Source organism: Rousettus aegyptiacus, unplaced genomic scaffold (assembly GCF_014176215.1).
Source record: "Rousettus aegyptiacus isolate mRouAeg1 unplaced genomic scaffold, mRouAeg1.p scaffold_m13_p_2, whole genome shotgun sequence".
NCBI lineage: Eukaryota > Metazoa > Chordata > Mammalia > Chiroptera > Pteropodidae > Rousettus > Rousettus aegyptiacus.
The window spans coordinates 122,074,002-122,099,126 of NW_023416295.1; the positions used below are offsets into that span (position 1 = coordinate 122,074,002).

Genomic DNA, 25,125 nt, shown 5'->3' on the forward strand with positions numbered 1-25,125 from the left:
AAGCAGAGGGTTGACATATTCAGAGCTGGATTTTAGATAGATTGCCAAGGCTTTGATGACTTTAATGTGAGCAACACTGGACACAGGAAGGGGAGTTATTTAGCTGTTCCAATATCCCAGTTAAAAACAAAAGGGCTTGAACTAAAGTTGCAGTAACAAGGATGCAGTTGAAAAAGTCAGATTTGGGAAATGTTTAGAATATACCATTTAATGATTGGCTGTGAGTGAAAAGTGAAAAAGAAGGAGTTACTGGACATGATTTTCTATATTTTTTGCCTTGGGTAACTTGGTGAATAGTGGAGTCATTAATTGATATTGGAAATATGAGAGGAAGAATGTGTTTGGAGGGGAGAGTGGGATAAACTTAGTCTTAGGCATTCCTCATTTGAAGGTCTTAGGTAACACACAATTGATGTAAAAGTCTGAGGCAGGACTTATTGCTAAAGATTTGGGGGCCATTAACATAATGATGGTATTTAAGATCAAGGGAGGGGATGGAATTACTTCAGTAGAGTTTATTAAAAGGAACACGTGGAATCCTAAAAAACAACAGCATTTGAGGAATGGGTGTGGGAAGAATTCATGAAGGCAAATAAGAAGGATGGGGCAGGCAGGAAAAGAAGGGGCAGGAGGGATTCAAATTTCAGAAGCCAAAAAGGATTAGAGAATTCAGGGAATCAGGAGGACTTCTAGTTTGAAGATGGTGGCATAGATAGTTGGCATTTTTCTTCTCTCTTCTAAAAACCATCTAATAGCAACAAGGAGAATGAGAAAATAAAAGAACATGAACTAGGAAACAGCTTAAATATCAAGCCGCCAAGTAGGCCGAAATGATGGCAAAAGCTTTCAAAATTAAGCAAAGGTATTAGTAAGAGGAATCGGAGAAAACACACCACTGTGAATAATATGGAAAGAACCAGTGAATTTCTCAAAGGCGACAGGTATAGCCTGAGGAGCAAAATCTGAATAACTTGTCTGGGAATGAGGTGCATGTTAGTGTGTGAAACCATCTGTAGGACAAGTTTCCATAAGCAGGATTGCTGGATCAAAATGCATGAACTTTGGAAGTTTTGACAAATATTGCCAAACTGTCCTCTACAGATTTTAAAATCATTTACACACAAACCAGTAATGCGTAAAAATGCCTATTTCTCTGTTTTTGCCAAGAATATGTTATTAAACTTTCTGACCTCTGCCAAACTTAAAGGTGAAAATTGGCATTTTAGTGTATCTGTATATACGTTACTCTTCTTGTGAGAAAGTCTGCATCTTTTCACAATGTTTTCCAAGAGCCCATTTTCCATATTATTTCTATAATTCTAATTTGGAGAAATTTTTACTATGTAAGGGAAATTAGTGAATCTAACTTTATGATTTTCCAAAAGGCTATTCATTGTCCCAAAACCATTTATTAAATTATCCATCTTTGTCTAGTGACTTGAAATATCTAACTTCTCATTATATTTGATCGGTTTCTGGATATTCAAGTTCATTTCTTTCATCTGCTGGCCTATTACTTTCCTAGTATTAAACCATTTAAATTATTGGTTGAACGAATTCCCTTTTAATAATATAATTTTTCATAAATTTATTGGCGATTGTGTATTTAAAAATTTTTAATTTTTATTTAAAAATTGTGGTAAAATATACAGAAAATAAAATTTATTATTTTAATCATTTTTATGTGTATAGTCAATGAAATAAAAAGTACATTCCTATTGTTTTGCAACCACCACCACCATCTATTTCCAGAATTTTTTCATTTTCCCAAACTGAAATTCTGTACCTGTTAAACAGTGACTCCCATTCCTCCCTTCCCCCAGGCCCTCGCAACCATGATTCTACTTCCTGTTTCTACAATTTGGCTACTCTAGGTACTACATATGGGTAGAATCATATAGTATTTGTCTTTTTGTCACTGGCTTCTTTCACTTAACATATTGTTCTTGAGATTCAAATATAGCATGTATCAGAATTTTCTTTATGAGATTGAATAATATTTAATATTTTATATATATAAAAATATATATAACATTTTGTTTAACCATTCCTCTGAGGGTGGGCATTGGGTTACTGTCACCTTTTGGCTATTATAAATAATGCTTTGTGAACATAGGTGTACAAATATCTGTTCCAATCCCTGCTTTCATCTTTTTTGGGTATATACCCAGATATGGAATTGTTGGATCACATGATAACTATTTCATTTTTTTGAGGAACCATCACATGTATTCCACAATGGCCACATCATTTTACATTCCCTTTTCATTCTGTTGATAGTGTTCCTTAATGCACAAAAGTTTAATATTTTGATCAAGTTCAATTTATTTATTTTCTCTTTTGTTATGTTCTTTTGGTGTCATACCAAGAAATCACTGTGAAATCCAATGTCATGAAGCTTTTCCTCTATGTTTTCTTCTAAAAGTTTTTAGTTTTAACTCTTATTTAGGTCAAAGACCAGCTAAAAGATATCAAAAAAAGGTCTCACTTATTATAACAATAAAAACACTCGAGAATATATTAAATAAAAAGTATGTCACATCTACATAAAGACTACTTTTAAGTAATATTAAAGGATACAAAAGAAGACTTACATGAGGAAGCAAAGCATATTTTCCATTAGAAAGACTCAATGTCATTAAGGTACAAATTCTTCTTAATCTATAAATTTAATGCAATCCCAGTAAGGATTCTAATAAGATTTTTAATTAGCCAAGCTCATTCTAAACTTTATGTATTGAAAATTAACAGGTAATATATGATCAAGTGATTTATCATTTTTTTTCTTTACATTTGCTTCTCTAAACATCTTGAAATTGATTTTCATGAATGGTTTGAGATTGGGGCCCAAAGTCATTTTTCCCAATTATCCCTTGTCCATTTATTTAAAATTCCATCTTTTACCTACCAATCTATCATGCTACTCCTGTCATATATCAAGTGTTCACTTATGAATAGATATTTCTCAGTTATCTATTCTGAGTCATTGATTTAAAAATACTCTGTAATTTTGTTCCAGATTCTTCCACTTTCACTAGGCTTAAAATTGTTTCAAAACTGTAGTTTAGCTTGTTGAGCAATTCCTGTGAAAGAATGAGATTTTACATTGTGTTTTAAAGTTAATATGTTAGAATCATTAGTTTATTTTAATAACCTATTCAAGAAGGAAGACTTGCAGATACAGTTCTAACTTAATGGAAGGAGGCACAGTTTTTATGTACTGGGTGGGTTATTTATAATAAGAGCAGTGAGGTTATAGTTAGTAATTTAAGTATCATAAGTTTGGTGAGCAAATTCAACTCTGACAAATATAGCTTACAACTTGAAGTGAACAAAGTTTTTGCTAGCAAATCTTAAATGTTTCAAGTCAACAGTCCTGGGAATTTTACTATTAAAATTAACTTCTGAATATTATAAAACAACCCGTCATCCTTGGTATACAAAAATTCAGGTTTATATTGTTTTAGATTAAGTGTAAATTTAACTATTTTGTGGTTACTGTATGCAAATATCCTCTAACTTTCTATGTCCAATGTTTTGCATTTCCAAAAGCACTTGCGTTAGCAACTTCTTCAAGTTTTCTATAAAATACAAATAAAACTATGACCTATGGTTTCACTTATAATTTTAACTAAAGCTATTTTTCTATTTTCACACTTCAAAAACCTTTTACTTTTAGCTCTGCATTTTAATTCTTATAAATAAACTTAAGTTTTTATTTTCAGAGCTAAAGCATATTTTTATTCATCAATTTACAGAGATAAATATTAATAAGAACTTTTAAATTGTTATTTTTTCAAAAATATTTTTCCATTAAAAATTTTTTTTTACTACATTCACCTTGACATATTCATTGTCAGTAATTAAAATGTTATTTTGTCCTCATCTTTTCTCATTTAGTCCAAGTCACAGTTTTCATACATTGCCATTTTAATTCCATCATCTCAAATCCAAAATGCCAAAATGTCTAGCTACTTTGCAAGTATGATATTATTGAATGTCCTATGTAAATGAGAAACTGCTTGAAAAATGTCCTTCAGAATATCTTTGGTAAATAGAAAACTATTCTAATTTAAATGTCCTTTTGATATCTACTCTGATTATCACTGCTTTATTGACTTTGTGACTTGCAAAGAGGAATCAACAAAATGTGAAAGAGAAGAAGAATAAGTGTCTCGGAATAACATTATATCCAAGAATATTTGATTCAGAGATTTAAGCATGTACATAAAGCTAACAGTACTATATTATATAGACTGTAGAACAGTGCTTGACATTATAGGTGCTAAATAAATGTTTATTAAGGGAGTGAACGAAATTCAGACTTTTTACAGGAGGTAAAAACTAGTTTGGTTTAACATATTTAGCTTCTTTGCTCAATAGCAGATGGTAGTATTTCTCCAAGCTAATATTATCTTCCACTTGAGTAACTTGGAAAGTGAAAGAAAGTCTCTTCAATTGAATACGCAGCATTTCAAGTAATGGGGAGATGTTTTAATCAAGCCTAGGGAGGGGAGTCTCCTTTACTTGCCTTTTTGATACGTATCTTTTAGGTAGGTTTGCTTGGAAAGAAGATTCTCAGATCCAGATTTGTTTGCAAAAAGCATATTGAAAATGCCTTTGGGATCGCTTTCCATGCAGGAGGCAAAGGAAGTAAGAATGGCAAGAGGGAGGAGCTGAACTGTGATTCATTGTGATGATGGCCTCAACCATCTTGAGAGAAGCTCTAGAACTACTATGGCCCTTCGGAGTTGTTCCAGTTTGAACAAATGTTGAGCCTTTATACCCTCGCATCACTAGAGGTAGGTAGGTAGGTCCCATGGAAAGGGGATTGATCTTGGCCAGATGGCTCTTTTGAGCTGTTTTTGGGGAGATAAGGCAGAATCCATCTGATGATCACTTCTGGCCCACAGGTCACTTGATCTCCCACGGTCAGGCTCTTTGTCTTTACGAAGGTCCAATAGCTCTCCAGAGAGTTGTTGTTGTTGTTTTTTTTTTTTAAATGGTGGTGTAGTTTGATCCAGAACCCTAGAGATTACATTGTGATTTTAGTTTGAGGGCTTATCATTAACTGCTCATTATATCTTTTTCTATCATAAATACCTTTAATACTGAAGAGTCTGCCAGATAGCATGGTCTAAGGACTGCAAACTGGACTTTCTGTAAGTCTCTTTCCTGCTTTGGATCCCACTCAAACTTTCACTCTGATAAGTCCATCAGAGCAGTATTTGCTAGTGTGTAACATGTTGCTGCAGAAACCAAGCAGAAATACAAGGCATTGTGCTTTTTCCTTATGCAGGAGGATACCAGATACAATAATTTGTTCTTTAATTTAGAAAGGATGTCATGACTTATCTCAGACCACTAGACCTCTACATATTTCTTACATGGCATTTCCCTGAATCTTTATAGAATTTAACTCCCACTCTCTTTAATGCACATGGTTACATCAAGGCCTGCTATAAATATTCTACTTGTTGTTCATAAAGTCCAATCAGCATGATGCCATCAATAAAGTGACCCGACACAATGTTTTACTGAATGACCAGGTCAGGACTCTCTGGACTATATTATGTCAGTGGGCAAAAAATTATCTGAGCTTTAGTTAAGACTAAATATATACACATATCTGCTTCAAGTAAATTCAAACAATTTTAGATCTTTCCAATAGAGATAGAAAATGACACGTTCATCAAATTAGTGATGGTATATCATGCACCTGAGGCCATGATAATCTGCTCTGGCAAAGAGGCCACAACTGGCATAGCAGCTGCAATTGGATTACTTTCTAACTGAGGTCACTTTACTTAGTTGCCATTCTCCAGGATATGTCTGTTTTGTGTACAGTTCAGGTAGGCTAATTAAATGAGGATATGATGCGAACCATCAACCATACTCTTTAAGGTGACACTAATCTTCGCCACTCCCCTTGCCTCCACCTCCACGCCCCCCACTCCCATTCAGGGATAAAATACTTTTAAAAACGTTTATAATCTTGGGGGAGGGGAAATTTCAGAAATGTTTAATTGGCTTTTTCTACTACCTTGGTCTTATCCCACAGTCCAAGGAACAAATACAAGGTTCTGCTAATTATGTCCATTATAATTATGCATTTAGGGACAATAACCACTGGATTTCTCTGTGGACTCACTGTTGGTAAGAATTTGGCCAGGACTCTAATTTTACCCTCATATATTTTACTCTAACAGGGAGAATGAAGTCGCTTCAGTGTCAACTTGAACTCAGCGTCCAAAAGCTCTTGAAATATTTGAGTATTTTCTTAGTGGAGTAAAAGCCTTAGTTCAGGTCCCTTTGGGGAAAGATTGAGGAAGTTGTTAATTCACTCACTTTCCATGATGATATAGATCCTGGGGACAACTTCGTTCAGTGGATCTTTACATATAGCAAAACCGACTGGTCTTTACAAATAACAATTCTTATATAATTTTATATAATGCTCACTGCAACCCTTGTAATTAGAATAGCTGGTTTTATATAAGTGCCCTCTCTCTACATTTAAGAAACCAAGGTTTCAGGAAGTTTGGGTCACACAAATAGTAAGTTGCAAAACCTGTACTGTATTGTGAAACAATGTTCTTTCTCTTAAGTGAAATACCATCCTGGAGAGGCTGTTGCTGCCTAAATTTGCCCTGAGTAAATTTGTGTTCAGATAATTCTTTGTGTCTGAAAATAAAACTGAAGGGCAAAAGAATAGGTAAAAATGTCAGTACATCCCTAGGCTATCAGATGTGCTGGAAAATTTGTTATTCTTGTATCTTATTACCTGGCCTTTCCCCCATTAATACTGTCAGGGCAAGTACTGAGACAGAAAACCTAAATGATCTAGGTATAGGACACACGGGGATTCTTTTGGTAACTGCACATCTACATGTAATCAATAAATATTTTATGAAAAACCGACTTATCATAACCCCAAATGTGAACAAGTGGAAACTGCCTTTTGTTCCCCAAATCAGAAACCCAAGAGTATGAGTGTTTTGGAAAGTTTCATTCTCCTATGTGGATATTAAAAGGTATCGTATGCAAAAGTAATCATTTAGCTCTTTAGTAATTTGTCTTAGGTGAAAATTCCACAATTTCCTTCCCTTTCTAGACATGCCACTTTTTTGTCTTGAATCAGGAGAGTGGGTCTCAGTACTGGTATGGGGGTGACAGTGGGCATCCTTGTCTTTTTCCTGTTCTTAGAGGAAAGCTTATTAACTTTTCGCCATTGAGTATGACGTTTCCTGTGGTCTTGTCATATATGGCCTTTATTACATCGAGGTACATTCCTTCTACACCTAATTTGTTGAGAGTTTTTATTGTGAAAGGATGTTGAATTTTGTCAAATGTTTTTTTCTGCTTCTATCGAGATGATCATAGAATTTTTATCCTGCATTCTGTTAATGTGATATATCACATTTATTGATTTGCTCATGTTGCATCCTAGAGATAAATCCACCTTGATTATGGTGTGTGATCCTTTTAATGTGCTGATGAATCTGGTTTGCTTTTATTTTGTTGAGGATTTTTCCTTCTATATTCATCAGGGATACTAGCCTGTGGTACCTGGGTAATACTGGTCTCATAAAATGAGTGTGAAATGTCTCGTCTTCATTTTTTTTTTTTTTTTTTGGAAGAGTTTTGGAAGGTTTGATATTAATTCTTTGGTAAGATATACTGATGATGTCATCTTTTCTTTGTGCTTAGCTCCCCCCAGGTGCTCTAACTGTGCTGATTACCTCGGCGCTCTGAGAGGTGAGACAGAGGAGGTTTTTTGGGCAGCACCCTGAAAGCCTGGGGATGCAGGATGGACACTTCAATCATTCTTTCCCCTGAGGGAGAAATTGCAGGCTGAGTGGGTTTCTCTCAGCCCTGAACTAGGAGGCTGGAGGGAGGGCCTGACATGGATACAATGACACTGCTCTTCTTACTCATTTTAAAGCTGATTTTCTCTGGTTTGTGTTCCTCTGTAGTGTTGCACTCTTAACTGGATTTGGATACCTCATAAAGGTGTTTTGGCCCCAAACTTCCTATTGCTGTTTCATTAATGTCTCTGTGGGGAGACATAGACTGAGACTTCCTACTGTACCATCTTGCTGCCATTTAATTGTCTAACTAGGCCCTTGTTAACCCCATGTGCCTGGATAGTCCAGGCGATCTCTGGACTACTCGAAAGAGTTTTTGGAACTTTAGAAGTATGTGCTTCATCAGGTTTTCAAGCTTACTCCAAAGGTTAAGAGTACAAATGGTGTTTATATACTGATGGTGATGTCAATTGGGAACTTGATTCAGCATCTCTGCATTTAATAGTTTTTTCTAAATTTTTAATTTTGATACAAAGGACTGGGAACCCAATCTCCATTTTAATAATTGTTTCCTTGGGATGAGAACATTCCAAGTTCCAAATAATATATAAAATCTTAATAGATATCCCATTCATAAATTGAAGACCTGGAGTTGGGATAAGAAATAATTGAGTTTAAAGGATTTCAGTGGCTGATGAATATTTTTATTCTTTAGCTTTGATTATAAATTCTAAAAAACCAGATCATGTATATTTTACAAAACACAGTACCATACATATGCATTAGTACCTAATGGCAACTTGTATTTTTAATAATTATTAAATAAATTGACCTTTTACTGTTCAAGTAATCATCCTGAAAACTACACAGATTGCTCATAAACAGAGTACAAGTAGAGATTTCTCCCCTGAATTCTTACGTATGTTTTGAGAACTGTTCTATTCCTCCTTCCTACCATTTCTATGACCATGTCTCTTACCCAGGTGAGGAGGGATTGAAAAGTGTATGGCACACAAGCAGCTGCCTGGTCTAAATCCAGAAATGAAGACAGACAATTATAGTGGCTCCTGGATATTAACTGATTCCAAGACAGGAGCTAAAATTTATGGCTTCAAAACTTCCTGGGTTGCCGGTATAAGTTCTACTAATAGTTATTTCGTAAGCTTTAATATAATTATTTCCACCAACCAGAACAAAATTCATTATTTGTGGCCTTTGTTTGATATAATTCCAAAGCTGCATTATTATTATTATTATTATTAGAACTAGAATATGGGGCAAAGACCTCAAGCAACAACCATCTGTTTGGACTTATTTTCAGACATCTTCAGGCACTCTAATACTAAAAGTTTTAATCCTCTGTAAATAATTTTTACTTTGGAATTTACACCTCGCAGACTCAAGTGGTTAGGTGTATTTTTCACTCCTTAACATAAGAAACCTATTGTAAAACCACAGCTGCAATTTATTTTTTTTCTCTTGAGAGTTGGAGTACGCCTTTGATAATTTGGAGTGTCAAGTAAATAAAAAATAAAATGTTTTCGAATATCTTATTTTTATTAGTACTTATTTTTTGGGGAAGGATAGATAGAGCGTATCTCAACTATCCCTACAGGCTTTTAAAGGAAAGCAATTCTATTTGCCAAGGAAAGAAGAAGTGGTGTTTAGGGAATGGTTATTAAACAGAGAGAAGCAGAGTGACTTTTTCTCCATGGATGTCAGAGGACTTGGGTAGGCTCAGTTTACTGCCTTTTCAACTTACAAATCATCTAATGATGGCAGAGAAAAGTTTTCCTAGAGATATCCTTGGAGAATATGAAACCCAATCATAAAGAGATGGAGTCTATCTTATTCAAAACCCACAAAAGACAAAACCAGAAGATATAAGCTTACTGTGAAATAGAGGGCTCAAGCACTCCTGACAAGTGGCTTTTTGGAGAAATTGTTGAATTTCTCCAAGAATATTATTAAAATGAGAGAGAGGCTTTGGGTCTTGAAGGCAAATGTTTAGAATTAAAGGAAAATTGAGTACGTTTGAAACTTCCTTTCCAATTTTATGAGTTGTTAGTAAGTATTGACGAAATCTTTCTGCCTACTTCTTCCTGATGGGGGGGGGGTATATGCCTTGAAACACCAGGGACAATTAAGTTATAATCTTTATCAATATTTATTGCTTGACCACTGGCTTCATACAATTTGGTGATCTTTTGTGAAGTTAGTCATTAATAATACAGTTACTACTAATAAAACACTGAACTTTGGGAAATATTTATTTTGAAATGTAAACTGGAAAATTATTCCTATAATTGTCTTTTATACTTGCCTTTTTTTTACTCACTTGTATTAACTATGCTATTGTCAGTGGCAGAGAAAGGACTTATAAGAAGTCAAAAATTTTGAATAATCCTTAATAATTTTGAGAATGCTTTCTATTGTACAGGTAGAAACTAATCAAAATGTTGAGATGCTGATTTAATCTATAGCCTTGTACATTTGGGCACTGTGTTGGGGCCAACACCATAATAGAGAGGTTTTTACAATCGAAGTTGACCCAGAAAGTCCAAGCACCAACCCTGAATAATTATGAAAGAAGACATTATATTAAAAATTCTTTCCTTAGAGTTTTATGAAAAGTTTTCTACTTTTAAAATTTAAAATAAACCTGTATTCTATACCCCATCTCTAAAATTCTCTCCTCTTTGCCATTCACATAATTAGATAAGCTAATAGCTTTATTTTGAGGTGATGTCATCATTTTTGCTTTGTTAAGTTGTGCTTTCTAAAAGGCAGGTGCTATCTACGTACAACTAAGTGTGCAGTAAATCCACTTAGATGCTGATCTTGTTCTAGTAATAGCCCTAATAGATCTCTTGCTGTATGTTGTTCACTTGCGTTTGTCATTACATCTTGGTGGAGCTTGATTTCTATAGGTTTCCCATCAGTTGTTGAGCTAGAGATTTTGCTGAATACCTCCAATATTGGCAATTCCACTAATTCTTTCTGTGGGTCATTACACTTTCTAATTTACCTCTCCATAAAAAAAAAAAAAAAGTGTGAAAAAAAGGAATATAACTCCTTTTATTTTTGACTGCTTTCTTACTTATGATTAAATTTTTTATCTCATTTTCTTCTATTTCTCCCCCCACCCCCAGCATTTGGAACACACACATATTCTTCATGTATGCTATTTCAATTTTTCATTTTTAAAAATTTGATTCCTTATTTTCATGTTTTTTTTTTTTTGCTGTGGGAGTATCTTCTACATGCACAAGTTTTACCACAAAAAGACTCCAGAACCTCTGTTATGATTTATGTTGGTTGCTTGTAAAACAGACAATATGCACTATCATGTTTATCTGTAGAAACGTTTAGCATCTGCCTGCAGTTGCTCTGTTTTGACACTAGGTGGCTGAATGCATAGACTAGTTGAAACTGTCAAACTTCTGTAGGCAATATTTTGATCACATTGCATGACAGAAATCATCCTATATCACACTAAAAAATGAGAGCAAATTTTATACAGCTACACAAAGAGAATTTGAGTAGAGGAATTTCAGGGTCTGAGTTTGAGCTTTCTGGGAAGAATTAAATCAAAACAATATGTAGAATGAAAAGAACACTGGACCAGGAACAAGAAGACATAAGTTCTTGTTTATGTTATTGATTAAAAAACTAATTATAATTTTGGCTGCCTTCACTTGTCAACCGAATTACTTGGATGATTTACTTGATCTCTGAGCTTTAGTTTATGTGTCACAAAATGAGATTATATCTACTTTATAGGTAGTATCTATAATCTTAATATGGAACTGTTATGAGAAGGTAAGTTTTAGTTTTCTTTCTTAGTTTTATATTCCACTTTTTAATTAAATATTTGTCAACATTGTTTTCTATTTAGTTTCAGTTAAAAATAGTCTTTGATGTGAGGTCAATTAGTAGATCTAACTCCTCTCCATACTTAGTCACATTCTGTGGATAAACAAAACATAGATTATGATTATCTATTTAGTAAGCAAATAATACAAGGAAATGGGAGCTTAGCAAAAGGCTAAGCTTCTTACGTATGGTACTGAAAATTGACTTTCATCTTGGTCTTTACCTTCAGAACGTACCTTGCCATGTGAAAACATTGGTTCCCTGCTAAAGTGAGTGTCTGCTTCGACAACTTTGCATTGGGGAAGAGTGGGGAGGAAAGAAGGCAAAAAGGGAGTGAGTTGCCAAAAGCAATCTAATTAATCCGATAAACCAGGAAGAAAGAATGAGGATTAGAAAAACATTAATTGTACATGGTTATTACAAGCATGACAAAGTCAAGAGATAGATCATCTGAAGCTGGTAGTATTGGCAAGAGTTGTGTATCACACCCCAAGTGGAGACTAAAGAAGGACCAATTCTAGATAACTGTTATGAAAATCTTATGAACAAAGACAGCCAATGAATTAACTAAGGTAAAGTTGTTGAAGACCCTGGACTTCCCACCTCAAACCAACGGAAATTTTTATTTCTGACAGAGGAAGGCAGTGGTTGATAAGACAACATTCTCAATCTTGATGATTTACCCTCTAATCTCTATTGCTACTATTGGTACATTCATTATATAGACTATTAATTTCTCATAGATATGGAGTCTGTCAATTTCTGCTCAGTTCAACCCCATACTAGCTGTTCATAACAATCCTGTAGCTACTTACTTGCTGCCTACCTAGCTCTAGAAATCATGAGATCTCAGTGTACCATGATATCAATAGCTTATTTTTATTAGAAAGTGGTATCTATTGTTTTTTGCTGCCTTATACTGCAGAAATATCCAAAAGGCCAATATTTATAAAACCTAATGTTCAGCACATTAATAAACAAGTACCAACTTTTAAGTGCAATCAATGGTTTTTTTTTCTCCTGTTACCTTGATGTCTCAGGCTACTACTTTGTGTGATGCTCACTTGGTCCATGGATCTAATGTCGTTGGCCCATGAAATGATAGATTTGCCTCTTGACTATCAGATAATCCATCTTTTTTGGACTGCCATTCTTGGTCACTTCAGCCAGCCTTCCACCTTTAGGATTTTTCAGACAAGAAGCAGGAATTCTCTCTAATCTCACATTTGCCCCCAAACTACTGGGAAGCATGTTAGATTCTCTGAAGGGCCCTTTTTCTGTTTGGCCTCTGCAAGCATCCAGCCAGGTTGTGAGACCAAGATTGCCTGTCTCACCCCATCATGCCCTGTGGCCAACCTTCATGTTAACAAGGGGTTAGGATGTCTAGACACAAAAGACCCAGGCTCAACACCAGTGTATAAGTTGTCAAAAGAATGGGCTTGTACTAGGTTCAGCATGAAGCTGATGCTGAGTCTCTTCCTTATCCACTCTAGCGATGTGGGTGCACCTTGGGAAAAAAGCCTGTGCACTTGCAACTTAAATGAGCTGATCCCAAAAAACTGGGGCTTCTGGAATCTAGGGCTATTTATCTTTGATCTTTCAGTAAAACACTATGGAGAAGGGGAACTTCCCCTATATTCTAGGAACAACAATGATTCAGCTGTTGGAGCAAATTGGGCTTCAGTTACTATTCTAAAATGGAGCTTAGCACTAAAATGTGCATGGAAGTGATTGAATCCCTGAAACAGAAACAAGCAGATGGGGCTTAGGAAGTCGGCAGGTCAAGAGAGGCCTTAAGGAGAGTATTGGAGCTCCTTGTCTCTGGTATGTGTGCACACACACACATGCAGCAGTGAAGAGGGCTAATTTTATAGACATGTCAACATTCTTCAAGATTGCCAGAACCAGTTGAGAATTCAGTATTTAGATAAGTGTAATTCTTGTGATCAGCAGGACGGGGACCTGAAGTCATTATTGTTGGATATTTAAATAAATATGACCATATGTTAGTATGCAATCTTGTGAATTGAGATATATTGATTACTCATCCATCCATCCATGTCTGCAACTTTACTAAGTGAAAACAAGAATGTATATGACTGTATACCTTCAATAGGTCACATATAGTCTAATGTGAGAAATATCTATAAAAAATGAGTCAATTACAACGCAATGTGATAAGTATTAAGATGGAAGGAAGTATCAGGTATTTGGGAGCACACAAGAGAAACAGTTAATACACGGGATTAAGGGAACTGCAGATGATTTCTTAGAGGGGATAACCTTTGTCCTAAACCTTAATGAATGCATTGTAATTAATTAGGTGGAGATAGTTTACAGGTGTGGTGTGGTGGTGCTAAGGGTTTCAATTAAGTTCGTTTGAGAAGCCATTTATAATAGATATTTATCTTAACTCTTTGGAACATGGTAAAAAATCAAGAGTTGTGCAAATGAAGTCTCTGAATAACCAAAAAAGATGATGTCAGGTGTATGTACCAAAGATGGCTAGTGATCTCTACCTTAAGAGGTCAGATTTTATAATTCTGTTGATAAATCTGAATTGTAAATTAAAACTTTGGGATTTATTCAGTGGCTAATGAGGAAACTATATAAAATTTATGCTGTTTAGTGAGACAAAGAATTACAGAGACATGTTCCATTGTATTGGTGAAAGCTGTTGGAAAGACTGTATCTTTTAAATTGATAATGGGAGTGAGTCCAAAGACTTGATAATCTAGATAAACTTGTTCATCCCCAAGCTAAGTGTCCTTTAATCTGTAATGGGAATATTCAGCTTTACACAGGTGAGTCTACAAGACACCTGGTGGCTTAAGCTGCTGTGTAAAATGCTAGCCTTCTGAGATAGCTACTAGATTGTAGTAGTAGATTAGTAAATAGTACTAATCTAGTAGTAGTAGTAGATAGTACTAGATTGCAAAACTGAAAACAAACTCTTTCCCTGTACTAGGTTCTTGAATGTGTTTTTGCATCTCTACTCATTAAGAGATGGAGTCTTTCCTCACCCCTTGAGTATGGGCTAGACTGATGAACTGCATAGTCAAGGGGACTGGAGCAAATATATGCAGAGACTTGGAAAGTGCTTGGGTATTGAGGCTTCCCCTATTGCTATTCTTGGAAGCCTGTGACTGCTATCATGTTAAACAGCTAGACTAGCTTGTTAAGGGATAACTAGGAGTAACTCCTAGTTAATTCCCAACTCTCCAGCTTATAGTCAGCCAATTGTCAGATAATAAATGAGGTACTACACTGTAACTTGACTACAGAAACATAAGTAAGCTCAGTTGAGTCCAGAGGAACTGCCCAGTTGAGCCTAGTTGAGCTCAACCCAAATTGGCAATTCACAGAAATGTTTGTTCTTTAAGCTAGTAGTCCCCAACCTTTTTGGCATTAGGGACTGGTGCTATGAGAAGCTAATGCTTGATGATCTGAAATGGAGCTGACGTGATGCTTGTACTGAAGAGTGACTGCAAATACAGATGAATCTTCACTTGCTAGCCCATGTCACTCACGTCCTGTTGTGGGTTTCTAACAGACCATGGACCTGTACCAGTCCACAGCCTGGAGGTTGCAGACCCCTGTTTTAAGTCACTAAATTTTGGGACAGTTTTTTCCATTTGCCTACCTACTACTAAGGAAAGGTTTTTGTTTGTTTTATTTTGTTTTTGTTTTTTGTTTTGCCTCTGTTCTTTCTTGAACTGCTCTCTGGAGTACTCTTGATTTATTTCTATGGCATCTATTTGCTCACTTGACCTATTTGGTTTCCTGATTACTGACCATAAAGTATTTATAGAGTATTTATGGTTTATTAGGCACTATGCTATGTAGGGAATACTAAAAGTTAATAACATGCAGCCTTGGGTTATATGCTTCCTTCTGTTCACCTAATTACATGAAAACACTTAAAAGATGAGTGGGAGAAGTATTATTGAAAAATAAGGTAGTTAGCACCAAAGAAACAAAACAAGAGGAAACAAGTGGGACCGAGTAGCTTATATGCAGCACTCTTCTTCGCTTTTGCACTAGGAATCAGAATTTTTTGTTCATTTGTTTTAATACCATACATTTTGGCAGAACAGTGAGGGGAGCGGCCGTTTATTTTTTCTTTCCATCTTTGCCACAGATAACTTCTTTCAATTCTTATTAATAGATCCAAGTCCTCTGGCTAAGTCTTTTCCATATCCAGGTGTAAATCATTTTCATTTCCATGTAATATAGGAGATAGCATATTTTAGTTGCGGTGCTGAGGAAGATAGAAAAAAAATCATAGCCGAAACCAAGCCAAACAAAGAACAAAAACTAGCTTTGAATTTAGGTACATCTGGTTTGAATTCCAGCTCTGCCACTTAGTAACAGTGAAATTAAGTCTCAATAATTTTCAGATGTAAAATGGGATTATATCCTCTACTTTATGGGATATGGTGAGGACTTGAGATAAGGATTTGAAATTACATATAAAGCCTCTAGCAGAAGCTTTAAGTGCCTTAAAGAGACATTTTACTAAGCCCTCAGAACATGGAAAGCTACACATGCAGTTACAATTCAGTGAACTTCAGCATTCAAAGCAATTATTTTCTACTGCTTAGACAGGAGGAAGCAGGTGGTTTAAATAAACAGATGCTAAGAAATATCATCTCAAGATTTCTGTTAGGTATTTGTCATATCGTTCCTTTTGGAAAGAGGAAAAAGGCTTTGTTTTAACATCTAGGAGGTGCTGGGAATAATAATATCTTGATCTTAAATTATTGGGAGTTATTTATCTTGATATTTATAAAAATACAAAGGTTATATAATTTTAGTAATATAACTTTGAATAAGAAATTCTATATTTTTCAATTAATTTATATATGTTATGTTTAATTTTTCATTTTTTGTTTCATTTAACAAATTAGGAAAGTAAGGATGAAATGTCATATATTTTAAAAGAAATAAACTTTTGACACTATAAAATTATTGATTTTTCTATGACAATAGAGAGCTAATGAATTAGAAGCTAGAGGGATTATAATGTATGTTATACCTTTCTCATGGGAAAGATAGGCCAATGTTCTAAAGTGATTTTGTAAATGGCTCTTCTTCCCAGAACAGAGCCTGGGTTTCCAGTGTCATTCCCACCTGGATTACATCCTACCACTTATTGGAGCAGACAGAGAATTTCTGTAAGATCTACAGCGAAATAGTGCCAGGTGTTTTAAAATGCAAACTTTCTTCCTTGGGGAATTAAGCTGTTAGGTGAGGAATACAATAAAAATCTTTGATCACATGACTTGAATCTTGATCTTTTGAAAGAGACCATTCGAAGGTTCCTCGAATGATTGCCATGTGCTAGAGTGATTCAAATCTACTGTGGTAAAATTAGCTGAAATAGTAAATGTTACACAATTTACTTTTGGTTTCTTGTTTTAAATGACTTCAATCAGTCTAAGGTATTTCCTTATAAATTATTTTCTTTAATCCTATGCTGTTAGATTACCAACTTAAAATGGAAAGACTTCGAAAATTTAGAGTGAATATGAAGGAGTTTAATCATAACTTTAATACATATTTTATAATTTTTAAATATATGAAAACACCTTAAAAGAAAACCTTTAAACAGTAAGTTTGCCAAAATCTAAGTATTAAAGTCATAGATGGGACCTAGCTTGGATTTCACAAACCTAACAAAACATTATTAAAACAACCACCCTGACCTCGTTAAAATACTTGACATCCTTTTAGATATAAAATATGGTTGAATTAGAAACATATATTCCATACTTGTTTATAAATATCGTACCTAGTATTACTTTTATTTTATAGTTGGTGGAGAGAACATGTGATATCTAGTTTGTCAATGGTTTAGTGAACCAGAGTTATAAAAGCACAAAACTTTAGAGCTGTAGGAATTTAGTCATCCTGATGATTACTAGTCTAGTTGAATAAGAGGTATGGATATCAGCTCCAAAGCAGGATCTTTGAGATATCCTTAGCTACAAGGCACCTGTAAGATTTCCTAAATCAATACCCTGTTTGCTTCAGACGTTCCTTTCCTTTCTTAAATCTATTATTAATACTTATCCATTTTTGCACAATTTTCTAATCACTAGATTAAGGCTTTGCTCATCACCAAACTTGATCAAAGTGAGCTGTAGAAGACCTTTCTTTTGAGCTCATATGCATAATATTGCTTAAACTAACAGCTAGTTTGACCAAATCTGTAAGAACATGACCTTCCAGGGTCTTGCTATTCAATTTCTTTAAAGAGTACAAGTTTCCTTTAGCGAAGACTCTGGTTACATAGGGCCGCAGTGCAAATCGTCTCTCTCAATCCATTAGAGGTTGGAACTCGTAAAAATGCAAAATTCTCTGAAACCAGATAACGTTTTTTTCTTTGTGGAGAGATTGGAATCCTAACAGCCAGTAAAGCTTTCCAACCCGGTTCTCCCTCTAGAGGGAGACATAGTCCAGCTTTTATACCAATTGCCTCCCTCTCATTTTTTACTGTCTTTTTTTCTGCAGGACCGCAGTTTGCTCTCAGCAGCAGCTGCGGATGCTATCAGAAGTGGCTGTTGGGAGAGAGACGGAGAAAGGCAACGCCGCATGGTCCTGCCATCCCATTTTACTGCTTAACTCAACCTCGAGTGTTGGGATCTATCCTCTCCCTGCGTTCTCCTTGCACTATACAGGGAGGCCAGTCACTCTGTACCCCCTGGTTAGCCAGGCTGGGTGAAATAACTGGTCTGGGTGGAACAGGGGGTTCTGCCCTTTACGGTGACTTTCTAAAAGATACCACCAGTGTCTTTAGACAGTACGGCGCTTAGGGTGGGAGACGGAGAGGAGGCTTTACTAAACCGGTTACTTTTTTTTTAAATCTTCTGGTGGTCTGGATTTTCCCCCGCCATCGGCTCCCTCCCCGGCCCCTTCTCTTCTCCCCTCCCGCCTTTAACGAAGTGACACAGGCAACACCTGCTCGCTTGTGTTGGATGTTGGAACTTACACTTTCTCAGTGCTGACGGTGCCAGCGTACTGGGGAGAGGGAGACAACGGCGAATTTTCCCTTTCTTCCAGCCCACGATGCCGAGAGGGTCAGCGGTTGGGCCGCGTGGGGCTCTGCCCGCAGCGCTTCTAGGCGGGATTGAGGGGCTGCAGCTGGCCAGGAGTTGCTGCTAATTGGACTCGGCTCAAAGTCTGCGAGAGGGCATCACCTGGGACCTATCTGCTAAAAGCGGGAACACGGGCACCTGAACCGAGGAACTCGGGCGTCTTAAGGGAGGAGGATAGCCGAGCTCAGAGCCTTTCCTCCATCCTGCCGCGAATCTCCCCAGCAACTCGTCCACATTGGAGACCCAGGACCTGCGAGAGCCAGGGAACTGGTGAAGTACGTGGCAAAGGCTGCTTTCGTGAAGGTGAATTGTTCCGTCCAATTGCCTTTCCCCAGAGAACACAGGGGAGGGCGGGAGACAGGCAACGGAGGATGTGTGAGTGTGTGTGAGCAGGAGAGACGGCGTGAGGCGAGAGGAAAAGTCTGTACTCGTCGTTGAAAGCAAACAAATCAGAGATGGAATAAGCGCGGTAATTGCTGCAAGACCGCTTTGATTCTTGCAGTCCCGGGAGCTGAGCGCACCGCGCGCATCCGGCGAGGACAGCGGGCGACCGCGGACGCTGGTCTAGCTGCGGGACTTTGGATTGTGCTCAGTAAACAAATCTTTTCATTACTTCGATACTGTGGAACGAAGAAGAGGGGAAAAAAGACGAGGCTCGCGCGCTCCATCTTTTACCCACTTTAAGGGGATTCCAGTTTAGATGTCAAGAGATTCCTGAACCCTCTTTGCCATCGGAGGAGGAAACACAAGCGCGCGCGCACACGCACGCTTAGGACCTCGCTCACACGCCCTCCACGAGCACACACCACCAGACTTCGGTTCCCTATGCCCCTGAACCGGGACGGCGGATTGGCATCTGGGAAGCAATGCAAGAGCGATAAGGCTGGCGCAGGCCCGCGGAAGCTGCAGGAGCATCGCTAGGTGTTGCCGCCACCAGGAAGCGGGGCTGCAGGTAGGTGCGAGCCGCGCCCCCCGCGACCCGCCTGTGCTGGGGACTCGCGCGGCAGCTGGAGGGCCCGGGGCGGGGACGGCCTCCCCTCCTTGGTGTTGGGGGCTGTAAGGGGCTCGCCCGGGAAAAGCGAGAGGTGAGCGCAGATGCTGGTTGGGCAGCCTGCGTCTCCCTCGCGGGAGGTCAGGGTAGGGGCGGGGGTAGAGGGACGCCGAGAGGGGATCTGAGCACACGAAGGAGGTTCCGAGAGCTGCGCCTTCCTTCTCTTTTCTGCCCTATTTGTCCCAACATTATAAGCGACCTGGCCGAGGATTAAAGTGGGTTTTAATTAGATCCCTCAACCAAACCCGTCCCGGCTGGGAACCATTTTGGACTCCTAATTAGGAGTTCAGGGTCGCGTTCAAGGAAGGATCAATGAGATGTTAGGTCGCATTTCTGAAATCCCTACTTTCTGTCCACTTCTGATTAGTTAATTCTCGGGCCTGTCTGCAGACCGTGGGCATTTCGATCAGGCTATTGATTTCTATACTTCTTTATCTTCGTAAAGAATCATCTTGATAAGTTCTGGAGCCTCACCTATTTAGAGGTTTATTTGGATTTGGGAACGGACGCTTTATTACCGAATGAAATAAAGCTTTAATAAAGGATACTACGGGACAGCTTTAGGACAGCATTTAGAGAAAGAACAGCTTCGAGAAACTAATGGTTTTTCATTTCTTTTTGGACAGATGCCTCCCAAATCTTGCTAATAGTATACGGTTTTTCTGCCCCACTGCTTTGCTGTCCCTTCCCCCATTCTGTTCCAAAAGGCCAGGTTCCTACCAAGAGGTGTTTTCTTCAGGCTACCGATCCTCACTTGCCAGTGGGGAACGTGTTATTTCCAGATACTGCTTTTGCAAAGGAAAGTTTGAGATCCGTTGCCCTATTTCTCTTAGAATTGCAGGCTGAGCTCTGTGTAGTCTCCACTTGAAAAGGACGAACTATGGGAGCTTGAAGAGCCCCCAGGAAGAGGCGATGCTTTCCCTCTCAGTATTCCCTTTCCAGATCGATTGATAAACAATTCCCCGAAGCTTTTGGAATCAAATGTGTAGTTATGGCAGTGATTAGTTGGCCTCTCTTCACCTTGTGCTAGGGGAGTTTGGCTTGTGGCAATAAGACAGAAAAAATATTTTCATTTTGTGAATGTTAAATCCCCTCTCGAATTTTGCAGAATTTAGTTTTTTTTTTTTAAATGTATTTATTTTTAAACAAAAACAAACCTCTGTGGAACCTTTACTCTTAAAAGTACCCCAAAGCAGTCAGCATATAGGCGTCCTTCACTCAGGACAGGAGCTGAGTTTCAATGACTATTGACTGAATAATAATTATCTGGTTTCTGTCTTCCCAACTAGATTGTTTGAGACATCAACGTTCAGACTGTTATCCATTAACACATTAAAACTGCTCTATTAGGCAATGTAAGTTAAGACAGTTGAGTAATTAATTTAAGATGTCTGTTTAAAGTGTGAAATAGCAAAACTAGCAAAGGAGATTGAAAACACTTCTAAAGGCTTTGAAAACAAGACTATTAAGATTATTTGTATTTACTTCAGCCTTTCTATGTTTCCACTTGTACTCTCTGACTGCTGAATCTTTTACAATTTCAGATTTGGCACCTAAGAGCCTTAAAAATGATCAGGCACATTTAATTTTCTTTTCCTACTTTATTCTGTTCTGGATCTCATCCTGGGTCAATTGTTTGCATGTGACCTCTTTAGAGTGTAATTTTTAGAGCCATCAGTAGCCATTGAAAGGCCATCAGTAAACCACACTGAAGCTTGTTTTTGACTTTCTTCATTTTCAATGAAAAAAATGGGGTTGTATTATTTAAAGATATAATACTATGAGAGCAGTACCCTGCCAACTGAGTGCTTAGGCACTGTGACTCTTCTAAGAGGCAGAACACAGTTTTAGTGTGTTGCTCTTTATTAAGCATTTTTTAAAGATTAAAATCTTAGTTCTTGCCTTTAATAAAATTTTGTAGTTTAGTTTACTCAAACTTACGTTTTGATATATAGTGCTATGTTATATGTCTCTTAAAGAAGAACCAGAAACCTTGATATTAAAGCAAACACCTGTAATGCTACAAGTTGTGCTAAAGAGGAATTGAAAGTATCTGAGTTTGTGATTTTAACTCTGAAAAATATTAGCTATTTTAACAATGACAAATTGGAGAATGAGGATTCATTGAGATTTCCATGGATCTGTGTCAGAAAAGATACATATTGTTTAGATACTGCATTATAGTATTTACTAACCACCAAGTTATAAAATGTGATGACACAGGTGTAAAAAGGTCTGTGTTTAGACATGGCCACTTTTCTTTTAAAATATAAAGTGATGAAACTTTGAGTGTAAAAGAACAGTTTATAAAAATTATTTTGCATATTATCAGAAAATTTTTATGGTCCTACATCCAATATCTTCAATATAGTATTCTTTTTTTTCAATATAGTGTTCTAACAATCCTTTTACAATATTTTTGAACATTTAAATGTTGAAAGTGCATTTTAGGGTTGATTTATTACTAACTGCAGATTATGGATTACTCTATACAGGTAGAGTAAGATATGCCTCTTTAGCATTTTTCAGGCATTTCTTATCATGGGCCCCAATAAAAGGTACTGTCAGATTTTGCCTAAGTTCAGCTGTGGCTACAAACTGATGAATATTTGCCTCTTTAATGCATGTCTGAAACGAGGAATGTTCCAAAGTGTCATCAGTTATTTCTAATCTATTTGAGAAGATGAAACAACCAGAGTGCAAACAGTTCATTGCCCCTGCTTTTACTTCTCCAGTATTTTATTAGGGATGCCTCATTAAGTCACATTATTCTGCAGCTGTTTTGTTCATTAAAGCTTCAAGTAAAAATAAGAAACTACTGTGCAATGCAGTTTTGTTTTCTTGGTAAAAAACTAAATTAAAGTAAAATAAGCAACTAACATAGTCCCCTTTGATCTATGCCTGACATTTACAAATGTAATTCATCAACCTATTAGTAGGGCTCTATCAAAACAAAGAAGAAATGTATTAACACAGATGCCGCTGGATACGAAGCCCAAACCAGCTGAATTAACCTCATATTTGGTTCATATACTTGCACAGTATTTCACATGATAAATTTTTCTTATGAAGCACTGATTATTTTAATGTCATGTAATACTATTAGTTTGTCATTTTGTTAAAAAATTCTTTGGTTAACTTTATTTTGAACTACAGTACTTGGAGCACATTGAATTATACCACTGGAAGAGGAAGAATAATTTTACAATGAGTTACCATACATTTTTTTAGAGAACAGTTTTACTTTAGTTTTGGAGCACAGTCTGGAACGGAGATGGAAATGTAGGCCTAGCAAACAGAGACCTAGAAGTTAATTTTTGTTTTTTAGTTGTCATTGACCACTGATTTATTGGGTCATTTTTAGAAAGTCTGATTTTATTCATTTGGTGCAGTGACTCAATGCCCTTGTCAATGAACTATAACAATTTTTGTCTTCTACTTATTGACAAGTTTTAAGAATAATTAGACTTATTGGAACATGAAAAGTACTACTTAAATACATTTCTCTAATACCTATCCAATCTCTGTATTTATACATATATATTCACATGCATATATACATACAAATGCTTTTAATGGCACCTATGTAAAATACCGGTTTTGTATTTAAGGAAGCAAGAACAACTTTGAAAACTGTCTACATTCTTAAGTACATAGTTTTTCACTATTTTACATGATTTGACCTACAGTCTAACTGTATTTATGGTTTAACAAGGTTTATAATTGAGTTGGAGCCACTGTTACATGCAATATATTTTTCTCTTTAGTTTTTATTTTGGAGATATTAGGCTACAAATGCAAAAGAAAATCAGTGTTCTCTGTAGGGGCATTTCGAGATATGTTTATTGACACTATGACTGGGAATTTCAATACATTTTAAACCCTGACTATATGCTGTCATTATTAAATGTGCACTTCCACTGTCAAAACATAAACCATGCATTTAGAGCATACTAGTTCTGGCTTATAAATGGCATCTACAAATTTTCCAGAAACATTTATATTATACTCCAAAATCATGTTAGAGCTCCAAAATCCACCCACTTCCAATGTGTATACCACCTGTATATGTCAGATTTCAACTATGCCAAAATGATAGACAAACTAGTCACTGGAATTAGTGAAAATCTGGCCTATTTAGGCAATTGATTTTTCTGACCATTGGAAAATATGACTTTCAGGTTATTTGGGATTCAGATGAAAAATGAATATATTAGCTATAAGGAGAACATTCCATTTTGTTTACGGTGATCCATATGGGGTATAAGAGATAACTAAGGAATCAGACCTTATAGTATGCTTTTATTAGATATAAGGCCTTTTAATCACTTCCCTCAGTCTCCTAAATTACTCCATAGTAACTATGTTTTATGACTTCCCTTGAATGGCCAATTAGTGAAGGTATCGCTTCTTTTCTCCTGGCAATAGCACAAAGGCAGTCATTCGATTAAATTTATATTTATATTGCTTCTTTTATAAAGTAGATCTTTAGAACTCTTTACCAAGATTAGATAATGTGATAATGTTGCATTCTTATCAAGTATGGTGGTAGTCTGAATGGGGTAGGCTAAATTTTGACAAAATGGGGAAAAGTAGCCAAACAAGTCTCCTTTGCTGTTTTAACTTCTTGTGCTATGTAAAGCTAACTCTTCATATAAAGCCTGGAAAGTGAAAGGTAGTTTTTGATGAATGCAAGGTTTGTTTTACTAAATATTCTTTTTTTTTTTTCCCTGCTACAAACCAGTCACTGTATAATTGCATGCATGTGAATGGGCAATTGTGTTGACCTTTAAAGGTCATGCAAAAATTCTAAACCTTTCAATTTACGGTGTTAATTGCCTATGGCCTCCTGTTGTTGCATATGGAGCTTTCTGTTGAGTTTAATAACAGAGTAACACTTTGGCTTTCCGTGACAGATTAGGCAGCTCTTTATAAGCACATTTATGAAGGTATCCATAGTAAGTACTATGACAGAAGATTTTTGGAAAAGTATATTTGTGCTTTGGATTTAAAGTTGTAAAGCCGGAGTGGCCTAGGCTATGAGGAGATGGACAGTTTCTTTCTGGTACAAAAATACCCATCATTCAAAATTATATGTAAAAACTGCATGGTTCTATTTGATTTTGGCTCAGTTTTTCTTTTTCAGTGTCCTTCTTGGAGATTCTAATGAGAATTATACTTAAATATTGGAGGAAGGAAAGGTGCTTGCTCTCTCCTGCTCTGTTATGAAAAAGACCATCTGTGTGAGAAAAGCAAGGTGTGTTATTTCTTCCAGTCTTTCTCGTGGCTT

The 25,125-nt window shown here is 36.6% G+C and overlaps 1 protein-coding gene across 3 annotated transcripts in view; it reads left to right on the forward strand.

Moving 5' to 3' along the window:
- TAFA2 (TAFA chemokine like family member 2) overlaps window positions 1–25,125 on the forward strand; it is a 422,074-nt gene that overhangs the window by 22,967 nt on the left and 373,982 nt on the right. Inside the window, exons 1-3 of one of the 3 annotated variants that reach the window (XM_036237812.1) lie at window positions 4,102–4,802; window positions 7,711–7,758; window positions 18,201–25,092. In XM_036237812.1, coding sequence (XP_036093705.1) covers window positions 25,061–25,092 — 32 coding nt within the window. In that variant the 5' untranslated portion in view covers window positions 4,102–4,802; window positions 7,711–7,758; window positions 18,201–25,060. Of the gene's footprint in view, window positions 1–4,101; window positions 4,803–7,710; window positions 7,759–18,200; window positions 25,093–25,125 lie in introns of those variants that run through there. The other 2 variants (XM_016150754.2, XM_016150757.2) reach the window with 2 other exon arrangements.